Source organism: Tupaia chinensis, unplaced genomic scaffold (genome assembly GCF_000334495.1).
Source record: "Tupaia chinensis unplaced genomic scaffold, TupChi_1.0 Scaffold000054_1, whole genome shotgun sequence".
NCBI classification, from domain to species: domain Eukaryota; kingdom Metazoa; phylum Chordata; class Mammalia; order Scandentia; family Tupaiidae; genus Tupaia; species Tupaia belangeri.
In genome coordinates, this window is record NW_006159512.1 from 9,988,050 (window position 1) to 10,000,211 (window position 12,162).

The 12,162-nt window shown below is 46.7% G+C and overlaps 1 protein-coding gene across 2 annotated transcripts in view; it reads right to left on the reverse strand.

Annotated features, from left to right (window-relative positions):
• The window catches only part of TXK (TXK tyrosine kinase), an 84,217-nt gene that overhangs the window by 32,708 nt on the left and 39,347 nt on the right, over positions 1–12,162 (reverse strand). For both annotated transcript variants that reach the window (XM_027775893.1, XM_014591927.2), the window contains exons 6-8: positions 11,844–11,898; positions 5,423–5,502; positions 4,367–4,494 (exon numbers count right to left, since the gene is read on the reverse strand). In XM_027775893.1, the coding sequence (XP_027631694.1) occupies positions 4,367–4,494; positions 5,423–5,502; positions 11,844–11,898 (263 nt within the window). The remainder of the gene's footprint in view (positions 1–4,366; positions 4,495–5,422; positions 5,503–11,843; positions 11,899–12,162) is intronic.

Genomic DNA, 12,162 nt, shown 5'->3' on the forward strand with positions numbered 1-12,162 from the left:
CTCCTCTTGGGATCTTGGGCACGCACGCACACGCACCCGGCATGAGTTTTAAGCCACCGGGTCCGGGACACGAACCGCGGTCGACTACATGGGAGTCCAGCGACATAGCCATTACGCTAACTGCTGGTTCCCTGTAACTTCTTTTTAACCAGAGGTCAAAAAGAGCGTCAACAGGTGCTGTGGTAGTTAGGGTGCTGGATCCCACATGGCCACCTACAAGGTTTGAGTCCCAGATCTGGTGACTTAAAGAACACACTGGGGGACCGGCAGATAGGGTCATGATTACGTTGCTGGACTCCCACGTAGTCAGCTGTGGTTTTAGCCCTGGGCACGGTGACTTAAAACTCAAGCCAGGTGTGCGTGTGCACGCCCAAAATCCTGAGAGGAGAATGGAGGAGAAGGGATTGCCGCATGGCCATTCCCCCTAGGGGTGATTTCTTGCTTTCTGTCTTTCCATCTCTTCTGTCTCTCCGACAAGCACAAACATGCCCTTTGGCAAAAATCGCTAATAAATAAATACATAAACCTGGGTGCTTATGTGTGAATGCCAAAAATCCTGAGAGAAGAATGGAGGAGGGATCATGGTGTGGCCGCCCCCTTCGGAGGGTTCTCACTTCCCCTCTCTTTCTGTTTCTCTCAGTCTCTCTCTGGTGGGTGTATGCCTCCTATGGCACAAATCTAAAAATGTAGGTGGAAAAGCCTTTATAAGCCACGGCGTCTTCTAAAACTGGGCCCTCCAGGATATCCTGCACTGGCACGACCTGCCTCTTCCTGCAGGACATGGCAGCAGCTGAGTGCGGATTCTGGAACTACTGGCTTCTGTAGGTCCAATGGCTTCCATGATTTCTGTGGGTTCAAATCTCAGCATCGACACTTTCTCTCTCTCTTTCTTTTTCCTTTTCTTTTTTTTGCTATGGGGCGCATGCGCTCGCCAGAAAGACAGAGAGAGACAGAGAGACAGAAAGCTAGAAATCACCCCCAGGGGGGATGGCCACACTGCAATCCTTTCTCCTCCATTCTCCTCTCAGGATCTTGGGCACACATGCACATGTGCCCAGAGTTTAAACCGCCAGGTCCAGGACTCGAACGATGGTCGACTACATGGGAGTTCAGCGACATAGCCATTACGCTAACTGCTGGTCCCTCTCTCTTTTTTTAAAAGAATTATCTTATTTAACTTTATTTATTTATTTATTTATTTTAATTTGACCAGAGATGGACAAAGTGAGACAGAGAGAGGGAAAGTGAGAAAGCAAGCGGCCAGGTCTAGGACTCGAACCGCAGTTGGTCATATGGGAATCCTGTGCCCTTAACCATCATGCCATCTGCCAGCCCCAAGAAAGTGAGAAAGCAAGCTGTCAGGTCCAGGACTCAAACCATCGTCAACCATGTGGGGGTCCGCTGCCTCAACCACCATGCCCCTGCCAGTCCGGCATAGACACTCTCTATGCAACTGTGAGCAGTGAGCAAGCTACCTGACAACTCAGCCTCAGTTTCCCCATCTGTAAGATGGAGCTGTCCATGGAGTGAACCTCAAAGCGTGGCTCTGGGGATCAAATACGCAGACGTAAAAGCCCTCAGAACGGGTCCAAGGCCAGCCTTTGACAGGCATCGGCTAGGCAGCCCTTCCTGGGCCCCTGCCTTCCCTCCAATCATGCTTTCTTCTTATTTTCTTATTCTGACTCTTTCTCTTTATCTTGAATAAATAATAGCCATAGTTAGACATTCTAACCCCTGTTCTTCATTTTTTATCGATACAGTTTTTTATTTTAAAATTATATTCATATTTAACACAGTACGAGAATAACTCGTGTGCATTGTAATAAAGCCACACCCTACAGCTGCCTATAAAGCAGAAAATTCAAGTGTCCCTTCATTCCAGCCTCATTCCCCAGAGGTGAACATTAACAGTGTAGTCTGTCATAATCTTATTCATTTGAAAATTACTACCTAAACTTTAACAGAGTTTTATGGCGCACACATAAGTTATGTATATCTTTTTGTGTGTGTGTGAAAATGGAATATGTCCCACTCCACTGTTGTCTGCTGTTTTCTTCTTTTTTAAAAAGAATTATTTATTATTATTATTGTTAATATTATTTTTCACATGAGTTTTGCCAGAGAGAGAGAGAGAGCAAGTCGCAGATCTGGGACTCAAACCATGGCCAGCCATGTGGGAATTCCAACACCTTAACCACCATGCCACCTGCTGGCCCATCTGCTGTTTTCTTCTTAACATCTCATCACTTGCCTGGCCCTGACCTGCCTGGCCGTGTAACCACACCGAGTCCCCACTCGCATTTCTCCTTTGATGGACGAGGCTGGGGGTGTGGCTCACAGGCGCTCTGGTGTCCAGTCAGAGGCTGGGTCTGGCCCCCAGCACGGCCTCCGGGTCCCGCCCAGACACCTGCCCCTCCCTCTAGCCAGCTTCCAGCGACCATCTGTGACCATCTGAAGTCATCTGCAATAACCCACAGACTCAACCGTAATCTTCTAGATTTGTCCCTAATATGTAAAACCAGCGTAGTGGGAAAATGGCCTCTTTCCAAAAGGATTTCTTTTACGTCAACACAAGTTTTTTTGGTTTTGTTTGTTTGTTTATTTTTGCATGTGTAGTTGCCCAACAGAGAGAGAGAGAGACAGAGAGAGAGGGAAAGTGAGATATCACACCCCCAGGGGGATAGCCATGCCACAATCCCTTCTCTTCCATTCTCGTCTTGAGACTTTTGGCATGTGCACACATGTGCCTGGTGTGTTTTTCAAGCCGTCAGGCCTGGATCTCGAATCAGAGTTGGCCATGTGGGATACATGCCACCTGCTGGCCCTGTCAGCGCAACTTTAAACGAGTAAAATCTTAAAAAGCATTGCCTGGGGGCCAGCAGGTGGCGTGGTGGTAAAGGTGCTGGACTTTACCACATGACTGACCATAGTTCAAGTCCCAGACCTGATGACTTGCTTTCTCTCTTTCTCTCTGTCTCTCTCTGGTGAGCATACATGCCCTATAGCAAATTTAAGCATAATAATAACAATAATAAATATAATTAAATAATAAAAAATAAATAAAAACACTGCATGACAAGAAGTTAAAGCAATATGAAAATCTGGAGTGGGTTTCGAATTCTGCCATACTGAGGTGGGAAGACTCCCATTGTGAGCTCAGAGTGGCCCAGCACAGGCTGGGGAGGGCTGAAGACCTCAGTCACAGAGATGTGACTGATTGTGGCGAGCTGTTCTGAAATCCCGCCTCTTTCTGCAGATGACAGGTTTGCAGGAATTGTGATTATTGCAAACCACAGCTAGGGAAGGGGTGAGATATGCCTCTCTCTGGTGTGTGTAGGCCAAACTGGAGCTCTGAGACCTGTGTCCTACACAGCTGCCGCTGCCCGCTGAACAACGAAGATCAGAGAATGAGAGGGTTTTTTGTTTGTTTGTTTGTTTGCTTGTTTGTTTTGGGAGAGGTTTTTACTATAGGGCGCGTGCACTCACCAGAAAGACAGAGAGACAGAGAGTGAGAAATCACTCCCAGGGGAATGGCCATGCTGCAATCCCTTCTCCTCCATTCTCCTCTCAGGATCTTGGGTACGCACGCACACGCACCCGGCGTGAGTTTAAGCCACTGGGTCCAGGGCTCACACTGCGGTCAGCTACATGGGAGTCCAGTGACATAGCCATTATGCCAACTGTTGGTCCCTTTAGAATGAAAGCTTTAAAGGTAATTTTCTATTGCCATTGTCTGACGTTGAGAGCAGGTTTAAGGGAGCAAACAGAAAGGAAGCCTCATTGTTCAGGAGATCTGAAATTCTATTATGGTTGGCCCTGTGTAAATGTCTTTTTCTCTCTTTTTCTAAGAATTATTTATTTAATTTTATTTATCATTATGATTATTTTTAAATTTATTGCAGGACACGTGCACTCACGAGAGAGAGACAGTGGGTGGGGGGAAAATGAGCCAGGTTTGAGATTCGAACTACAGTTGGCCATATGGCCAGTGTCTTAACCACCATACCCCGTGGCCAGCTGTGGTTCAAGTCTTGACCTGGTGGCTTGAAAAGCACACCAGCTGCGCTACATGTATGTCGAAGATCAGGGGAGGAGAATGGGAAGGGATTGGGCCGTGGCCATCCCTCTGGGGTGTGATTTCTCACTTTCCCTCTCACCTTCTCTCTGTCTGGTGAGAACACATACTCTAAGGCAAAAACCTCTTTAAAAAAATAAAAAGCATCAGTAAGGATGACTACTCAGAAAACACTGCATTGCAAGGTTTTGAACTTTCTCCAGGGAATCTGCCCAGCCGCGTGCCTGGTCCTGGAGCTGCAGCCCCTGTCTCCGCCAGGCTTCCCAGCACACCCTGCCCGAAGGCCCTCACCAGCTGCGTTGTGTTGGTGGTACCAGACCAGCTCGGGGATGGACTGGAACAGGTGCCGCTCGGCCACGTACCACTGCCCCGAGTCACTCCTTTTGATCTGGTAGTGCTTTATGGTGGCCTCCATGCCCCTGCAATCGATGAGATGTGAATCAGTCCAGCGAAGATCATCTGGGAGTTAGCCAGGTCATAAAGCGACAGGCCGCACTCGTACTGCGCCTCGCTCTGCCGCTGCACACGCACACCAAAGAGCGGACCCGTGACCCTCAGCAGGGTCTCCCGTGCCAGGAAAGCTCCTCGGCTCCCCTAGTGGGGCCTCGGGCTCAGACTTCAGCCAAAGCTGTCTAGGTGGTAAGTCCAGGATCCACAAAAACAGAGCTCACAATAGAAATGATAAATACGTATTGAATATCCAGTATTGGTTAAATAAATGAGCAAACGCGCTGTGAGGGAACAGAGGCGCGAGACAGGGTGGGAAGGAGGCCATTAGAGGGTGTGTTAACGAGCAGGCTGCTGTCATGGGAGACGGGGCTCAGTCTCTGACACCTGTGAAGGTCTGGGGACATCCTCGGAGCTGTCCCACCGGTGGGCAAAGAGGCTGAAGTGTCCATCCTCTCACTCCCACTCCCCACTGCTGGGGGCTGCTCCTGGGGTGTGATCTCCATCACAGTCCCAGCCTAGCCTCGGGGCCACAAGTCCCCACAGCCAGAGAACGTCCTGGGCAGAAAGACCTGCCTGCAGGTCACTCCAGAATAAGCCAGGGACAGGAGGACAGGACCAGCAGCGTCCACTACAACTAGTCTAACCCCTCACTGGTGGTTAGAAGAGAGACAAGAAAGGTTAAGTAACTTATCCACTAGCACACGGTGCTATCGCCAAGAGATAGCACCAAGAGACTGTCCCAGAGGGGATTTCTAAAATTACCCAAATCACAGTGGCTTACCTTCCAGCTCCGATAGACACAGAAATTGTGTAGGATTACCCAAATCACAGTGGCTTACCTTCCAGCTCCGATAGACACAGAAATTGTGTAGGATTACCCAAATCACAGTGGCTTACCTTCTAGCTCTGATAAACACAGAAATTGTGTAGGATCCCAAATGTCTCGAGTCTCTGACAATAAATGCACCTTCTTTGGCCTGCAAAACAATCATGATTGTACAAGTTTATTCCTTCTTAAAGAAAGACAAGCCTACCTGTCACTAATGGAAACCAAAGCTACGCTGGCTTACTCTAAGTAAGCGATTTACGAAAGGGCGAGATTTGGAAGTCACACCTCTAAAATAAAATGTAATTTAGGCCCACATTTATAATGTATGAGTATTTAAAAACATTGCTCCTAATTTTTCTGAGAAAAATTCTGTATTCGACCGCCCCATACTCTACCACTTAGTTTTTTTTTTTTTCTCTATGGATTAGGATAATAGATAAAAATAACTGTTGAATTGGAGAACTGTGAAATGGGATTGTACCTCAAAACAAGCAACGATGTGATGTCAGTGGGGGACACAGTTGAGGGTGGCAGTGAGCGGGAACTGGGCAGAGCTCCGATGAGGAGAAAGAAAGAACACGTTTGGGGGACCAGCAGATGGCGTAATGGTTATGTCACTGGACTTCCACGTAGTTGACCACGGTTCGAGTCCTGGGTCCAGGGGCTTAAAAACTCATACCAGGTGCGTGTGTGTGTGTGCCCAAGATCCTGAGAGGAGGATGAAGGAGAGGGGATTGCAGCGTGGCCATTTCCCTGGGAGGTATTTCTCACTTTCTGTCTCTCTCTATCTCTTGGACAAGTGCACGCCCTATAGTAAAACTCTCTCTCTCAAAAAAAAAAAAAAAAAAAAAGGTGAACATGTTTGGGGTGCCTGAAGAGCACAGCGGGGAGCCCTCAGCTGCTGTAGGGGTGTGGGATGAAGAGAATTGGCGGGAAGAGTATATAACTGTAGCTATCCTGATGTTAGGCTAAGAGGTGGGTTTCTGTTGACGTTCTTTGGGAGACCTCCAGTAAGGTTGTGAATTAGCTCTCAAATCATCTCGACTTTTAGACTATCTCGATTTATTTTTCTCGTGTTATAAAAAGTTGCAGCTTTGCCAAGCGTGCTTATGCTTTTGAGGAGGGAAAAACATCTCAAAATCTTGTTCAGACCTGCAGGGGTTCACACCAGCAGGCCCAGCGGTAGTGGCACAGGCTGCAGGGTGCGGCTGCGTCATGCCAGAGCCGTGTGGGATGGCCCAGGTTCGGATCCAGGTCGACCCTAACTCCTCAGGCCCACCCATGAGGCACCTGTGACCCCGACTGGCTAGAAGGCTGGGGAGGGTGACACGGCATGGCAAGTCCCCATCAGGGGTCCTTGTATCTCTCCCCTCTCTCTTTCTCTCTTCACTTATTTAATTTTTAGGTTTTTATTTGGAGAGATTTTTGCTATAGGGTGTGTGAGCTCACCAGAGAGACAAATTGAAAAATCACCCCCTGGGAGGATGGCCATGTCACAATCTCTTCTCCTCCATTCTCTCCTCAGGATTTTGGGCATGTATGCACATGTGACCAGCGTGAGTTTCAAGCCTCTGGATCCGGGACTCGAACTATGGTCAGCCATATGGGAGTCCAGTGGTATAACCACTACGCCATCTGCTGGTCCCGATTTTTTTAGGTTTTTGACATAGGGCACATGCGCTTGCCAGAAAGAGACAGAGAGAGAGGGAAAGTGAGAGATCACCACCCACCCCAGCCACTCTGGCAGGGGTTGGCTACACTGCAATCCTTTCTCCTCTGTGCTACTTTCGGGATTTGGGGCATACACAGTCTGGGACTTAAACTAGGGTTAACCATGCAGGAATCCAGTGCCGTAAACACCACACCACCTGCTGGCAGCTTAAGAAATAAATTAAACTGGGGCCAGCAGGTGGCGTGGTGGTTAAGGATGCTGGACTCCCACATGGCCAACTGTGGTTTGAGTCCTGGATCTGGCAGCTTGCTTTCTCACTTTCCCTCTCTCTCTCTCTCTCTCTCTCTGTTGGCCTGTCCCAATTTGGTCAACTTAAAATAAATAAATAATCAAATAATGTTAAATAAAATCATCCTTTTTTTAAAAAAAGACATCAAATAAACTTAAAAACTAATTTAAAAAAAGAGTTTGAAGAACTTGCCAGGCACGTTGCATGCCTGCCCAAAAATCCCAACAAGAGGGAAAAACGAAGGAGAAAGTGGATGTACCACACCTCGCTGGGGGGGGGGGCTTTCTCCCCCATCTCTGAATCTCTTTGTCTCTCTCTGCCGATTACAAAAAGTCTCTTACAGTCATTTAATATAAATGTAGCTTGTATCAAATTCCTAGGGAGGGGCCGCAAGGTGTGAAGGACAGCGTGGCTGCACACCGCGTGGCCTGGGGCACACCTGACGAGTGTGGTCTGGCTGTCGGTGCACACCTCCTCTTACACAGGCCTGAGCTAGAAGGGGTGTGAACGCTTCCTGACCAAAGCAATGGGACCGGAAATTATAACAAACCCAAATAAGAAGCTTCTGCTACCCATGGAGTTTTAAAATTCTATTTCATGTAATTCAATAAAATTCAAATAAAAAATGAAAAGTATCTAGAAGATAATAAAGAAACTTCACCTATCAGGACCCCTGCTCTACAATTCGAGTGATACTCAGAAAGAAATAGTAGTCTTGGGGACCAGCAGGTGGCGTGGTGGTTAAGGCACTGGACACTCCTACATGGCCGACCACAGTTCAAATCCTGGACCTGGTGGCTTGCTTTCCCACTTTCTCTCCCTCTCTCTCTGTCTCTCTCTGGTCAAATTAAAATAAATGAATGAATAAATAAATAATTTAAAACATATTTTAAAAAGAAAGAAATAGTAGTCTCATTACTGATTTTAATAAAAAAGTAAACATAAATAGATCCAACTAAAAGAAATAGTAGTTACATTACTAATGCTAATAAAAAAGTAAACATAAATAGATCCAACTCAACAGTGTTAGGATCTGAATTATAAAATAACCTCTAGTGAAGAAGTTAATAAAGACAAAAGCAGAACATAATACATTATAAAGACAAAAATATAATACAGCTAGTATTTAAGTTCAAAATCTGGTTGTTTAGGTGAAAAACAATAGATACACTGCAGATTAGCCTAATAAATAAATAACAGCAGAAATCTATCACAAGTAATAAGCCACAAGGAGAAAATAATCAAGGATTCAGAAAAACATCAAATGCCTTTTTTGATTTTATACAATAAATTTCAAAAATTGAATGGAATGGACAATTAAGGAGCAAAACATAAAATTTATCAAAATTGAGCCCAGAAATCTAGAAATCTTAACAGAAAAGTGGAAGAGATTTTTAAGAGCTATAATATTAAAAAGCACTATGATTATGTATTGTCTTATACTAAAGCTTAAGTTCAAAAAGTGGTTTAGCACTTTGGGCCACCAGGTGGCACAGTGGGCCCTCCCACAGGAAGACTAGTTCCAGACTTGACCCAGCAGCTAGAAGCTCACACCCGGCGCATTTGCATGGCCCAAGTCTCAGGAGGAGAAGGGATTGTGGTGTGGCCATCCCCCCCTCTTCCAGGAGTGATTTTTCACTTTCCTTCTCATTTCATCTATAGAGCTTAATTTAGCATATACAAAGTCAAAATAAGCTTAACATCAATTCCACTTATATCAGTGCAAAAATTTGAAAAAGAACAAACCACATCCAGTAATACAATACGAAAGAACAACAACCGATGGCCAAGAGGGAGTGCATCCAGAAACAGGATAATTTGATATTAGGGGCTTAAGTAACGCATCTTATCATATTAATAGAGCTGGAGAGAAAAATCACATAGACATCTCCAGCAATACTGAAAAGGGACCTGACAAATTTCCACTTCTACTATCAGCTTTATAAAATTCTTCGTAAAATGGAAACGCGTGTGTAGTTCCGGGTCCAGCAGCAGACCAACCAGAATCAGGAACAAATAACACCCACACTGAGCACTGGTAATCAGCACTGTTCTGCAGACACCGGTCTGTGCCCTTAAATGAGAGGGGAAATCAGAAGCACTCTTTTTTTTTTTTAAGTGGTTTTTGGCTTAGGGTACATGCTCTCACCAGAGAAAGAGGAGACAGAGACAGTAAGAGGGAAAGTGAGACATCATCTCCCGGGAGGATGGCCACACCGCAGTCCTGTCTCCTCCATTCTCCTCCCAGGATCTTGGGCACACATGCGCATGCACCCCATGTGAGTTTCAAACCACCAGCTCAGGACTCAAACGGTGGCTGACCATGTGGGAATCCAGCAACGTAACCACCACACCATCTGCTGGCCCCAGAAGTAGTCTATTAATATTGTAGACGAAGAGTTGAAGTCATAGCTTTCTGCTGCTGTTAATATTATGTGTCTGAAACCTAGGAGAATCAACTGAAAAATTACTATAAAAACATAAGGATTCACCAAAGTTCTCACATACAAAATTAAAGCACAGAAGTCAAGAACTTTTATAAGTAAAACCAAAAACATATACTCGTTAATGATAGCCACAGAAAAAATTGAAATCTTAAAACTAACTTAAAAATAAATTTGCCAGGGGGACCAGCAGTTAGCGTAATGGCTATGTCACTGAACTCCCATGTAGCTGACTGTGGTTCGAGTCCCGGACCTGGTCACTTGAACTCACGCCGGGCGCGTATGCCTGCGTGCCCAAGATCCAGAGAGGAGAATGGAGAAAAGCTAGGGACAATTAGAAAGTTTATCCGCACAGCACACCATGTCGACCCGCCACGGAATGAAACCCTGAGCAGTTCCCGGAACGTAGTTGATCTCCCCGAACTGGGAGACACACACCTAACGGGACACGCAGCGTACCCCGGCCTCTTCTAAGTCTTGGTAACACACAGAAAGTCGCCCTGGCCGGTTTCTGTCTGTGATAGAAATGCAAACACGACAGGACATGAACAGCCTTCCCATCGTGATGGCCTCCGGGGAGTCGGAGGGCACACGAGGGCACAGGCCTTAACTCTCTCTGTAACGTCTTCTTTCTTTAGAAAATCCTATGCTATTTTAATTTTTAAAACATGTGTGATGTCTGAGCTGCCGGCCTGTGGGGTTTCCTTACATAATTCTGTCCTAGTCTCTACCTGCCGCCTCTCAGACCCGGGCGCTCTTACACCGACTGCCCCGCCGGCGTCTGCAGCCATGTCCCTGTGACTACCCTGCTTACCGCGAACCCCCTCTGGGACCACCCTTTCCTAATTTTTTTTTTTTTTCAGGTATTTGCCATAGAGCTCATGTGCTCACCAGAGAGACAGATAGAAGGGAAGTGAGAAGTCACCCACCGGGGGATGGCCACACCCCAAGTCTTTCTCTTCTAGTCTCCTCTCTGGATTTTGGGTTCGTACACACACGCTCCCGGCACGATTTTCAAGCCACCATTCCGGGTCTTGAATCATAGTCAGCCATGTGGGAACCTGGTACCTTGACCTCCATACCTGCTGGCCCAGGGACTGTCCTTTTCCAGTCCTGCCTGCATGGCATTTATTGTGCTATGCTGTACCCTCTAGTGTCACTTTATAGAAGGCACCTGTTACCACCTGAAGGTGACATGAGGCCTGTCTGTCACCGAGACTGGTCTGTGTCTGTCATGCTCTGCTGTCCTCTGCTATCAAGTGGGTCTTCCCAGAGTCCAGAGAAGTTACTTGGACAGCATTTCCACCTCCGGGCTGACCCTTCCTCACTTGCATTTCTCGCTCTCCCCAGCACCTGACAGCAGTGCAGACTGGCTCAGACCTGAGACCCAGCTTCTAGTGTGATGACACACCCACAGTCACTGTTACCGACAGGTGGGACCTCAAACTGCATGCAGCTTGGTTTTGGTTTGACCTACATGAGCAGTTTTGATCTGAGTGTGATATTTTAGCTGCCCTAGTCTTCCTTTGTTTCCAAAGAACAGAGAGCTGCAGCACATGTGTTTGTATCTGCGTTTTTAACAAGTCTAAGCTAGCTTCAGGACAGTGGGGCGTGTATTTGATGGCCTTGGCTCCCCAGGCCTCCCCGGGCAACTCCAACACGGAATGCCCGGCAGGACGGCCTTTGGAGTGGGGATCCTGCTAGGTGGGAGTTGAAATCACTTCATAGAAACTATGATAAAAGTCCATGGGAAACATGATCTGACACACACTCATATATAAATGATAAATTATCAGAAAATGTATACAGGGTATGAAGTTCTAATACTACCAGACTTCAAAAAGTTCATGGGAAATGGGAATTAAATTATGAGTTTATTTTAGCGCAAACATCCATGAATAGTTTGAAATCCATGCACACTTTTTCTCATGGCGCACGTTTTCCCTGAACTTTTTGAGCACCCCCTCATACTGGGAAGCAGAAAGAGCAGGAAGCAATGCCTCTTTAGTTGGCTAAAGTCTTTAAAATGTACCTCTCAGAAACACGTAATGCACGCGGATTTATTCATGAGGACGTTGAATTACCTCTTGTCTCAGCAGACGTTCTGCCTGGTTTCTGGTAATGTTCCTATGGTACCACCTGTAAGAGCGATAAAAATTATTTTAAAGTGTATATTCATGGGAACCAGCAGTTAGCGTAATAGCTATGTCGCTGGACTCCCACGTAGTCGACCGCGGTTCGCGTCCCGGACCCGGTGGCTTAAAACTCACGCCGGGCGCGTGTGCGTGTGTGCCCAAGATCCTGAGAGGAGAATGGAGGAGAAGGGATTGCGGTGTGACCATCCCCCCTGGGGGGTGATTTCTCGCTTTCTGTCTCTATGTCTCTGTCTGTCTGTCTGGTGAG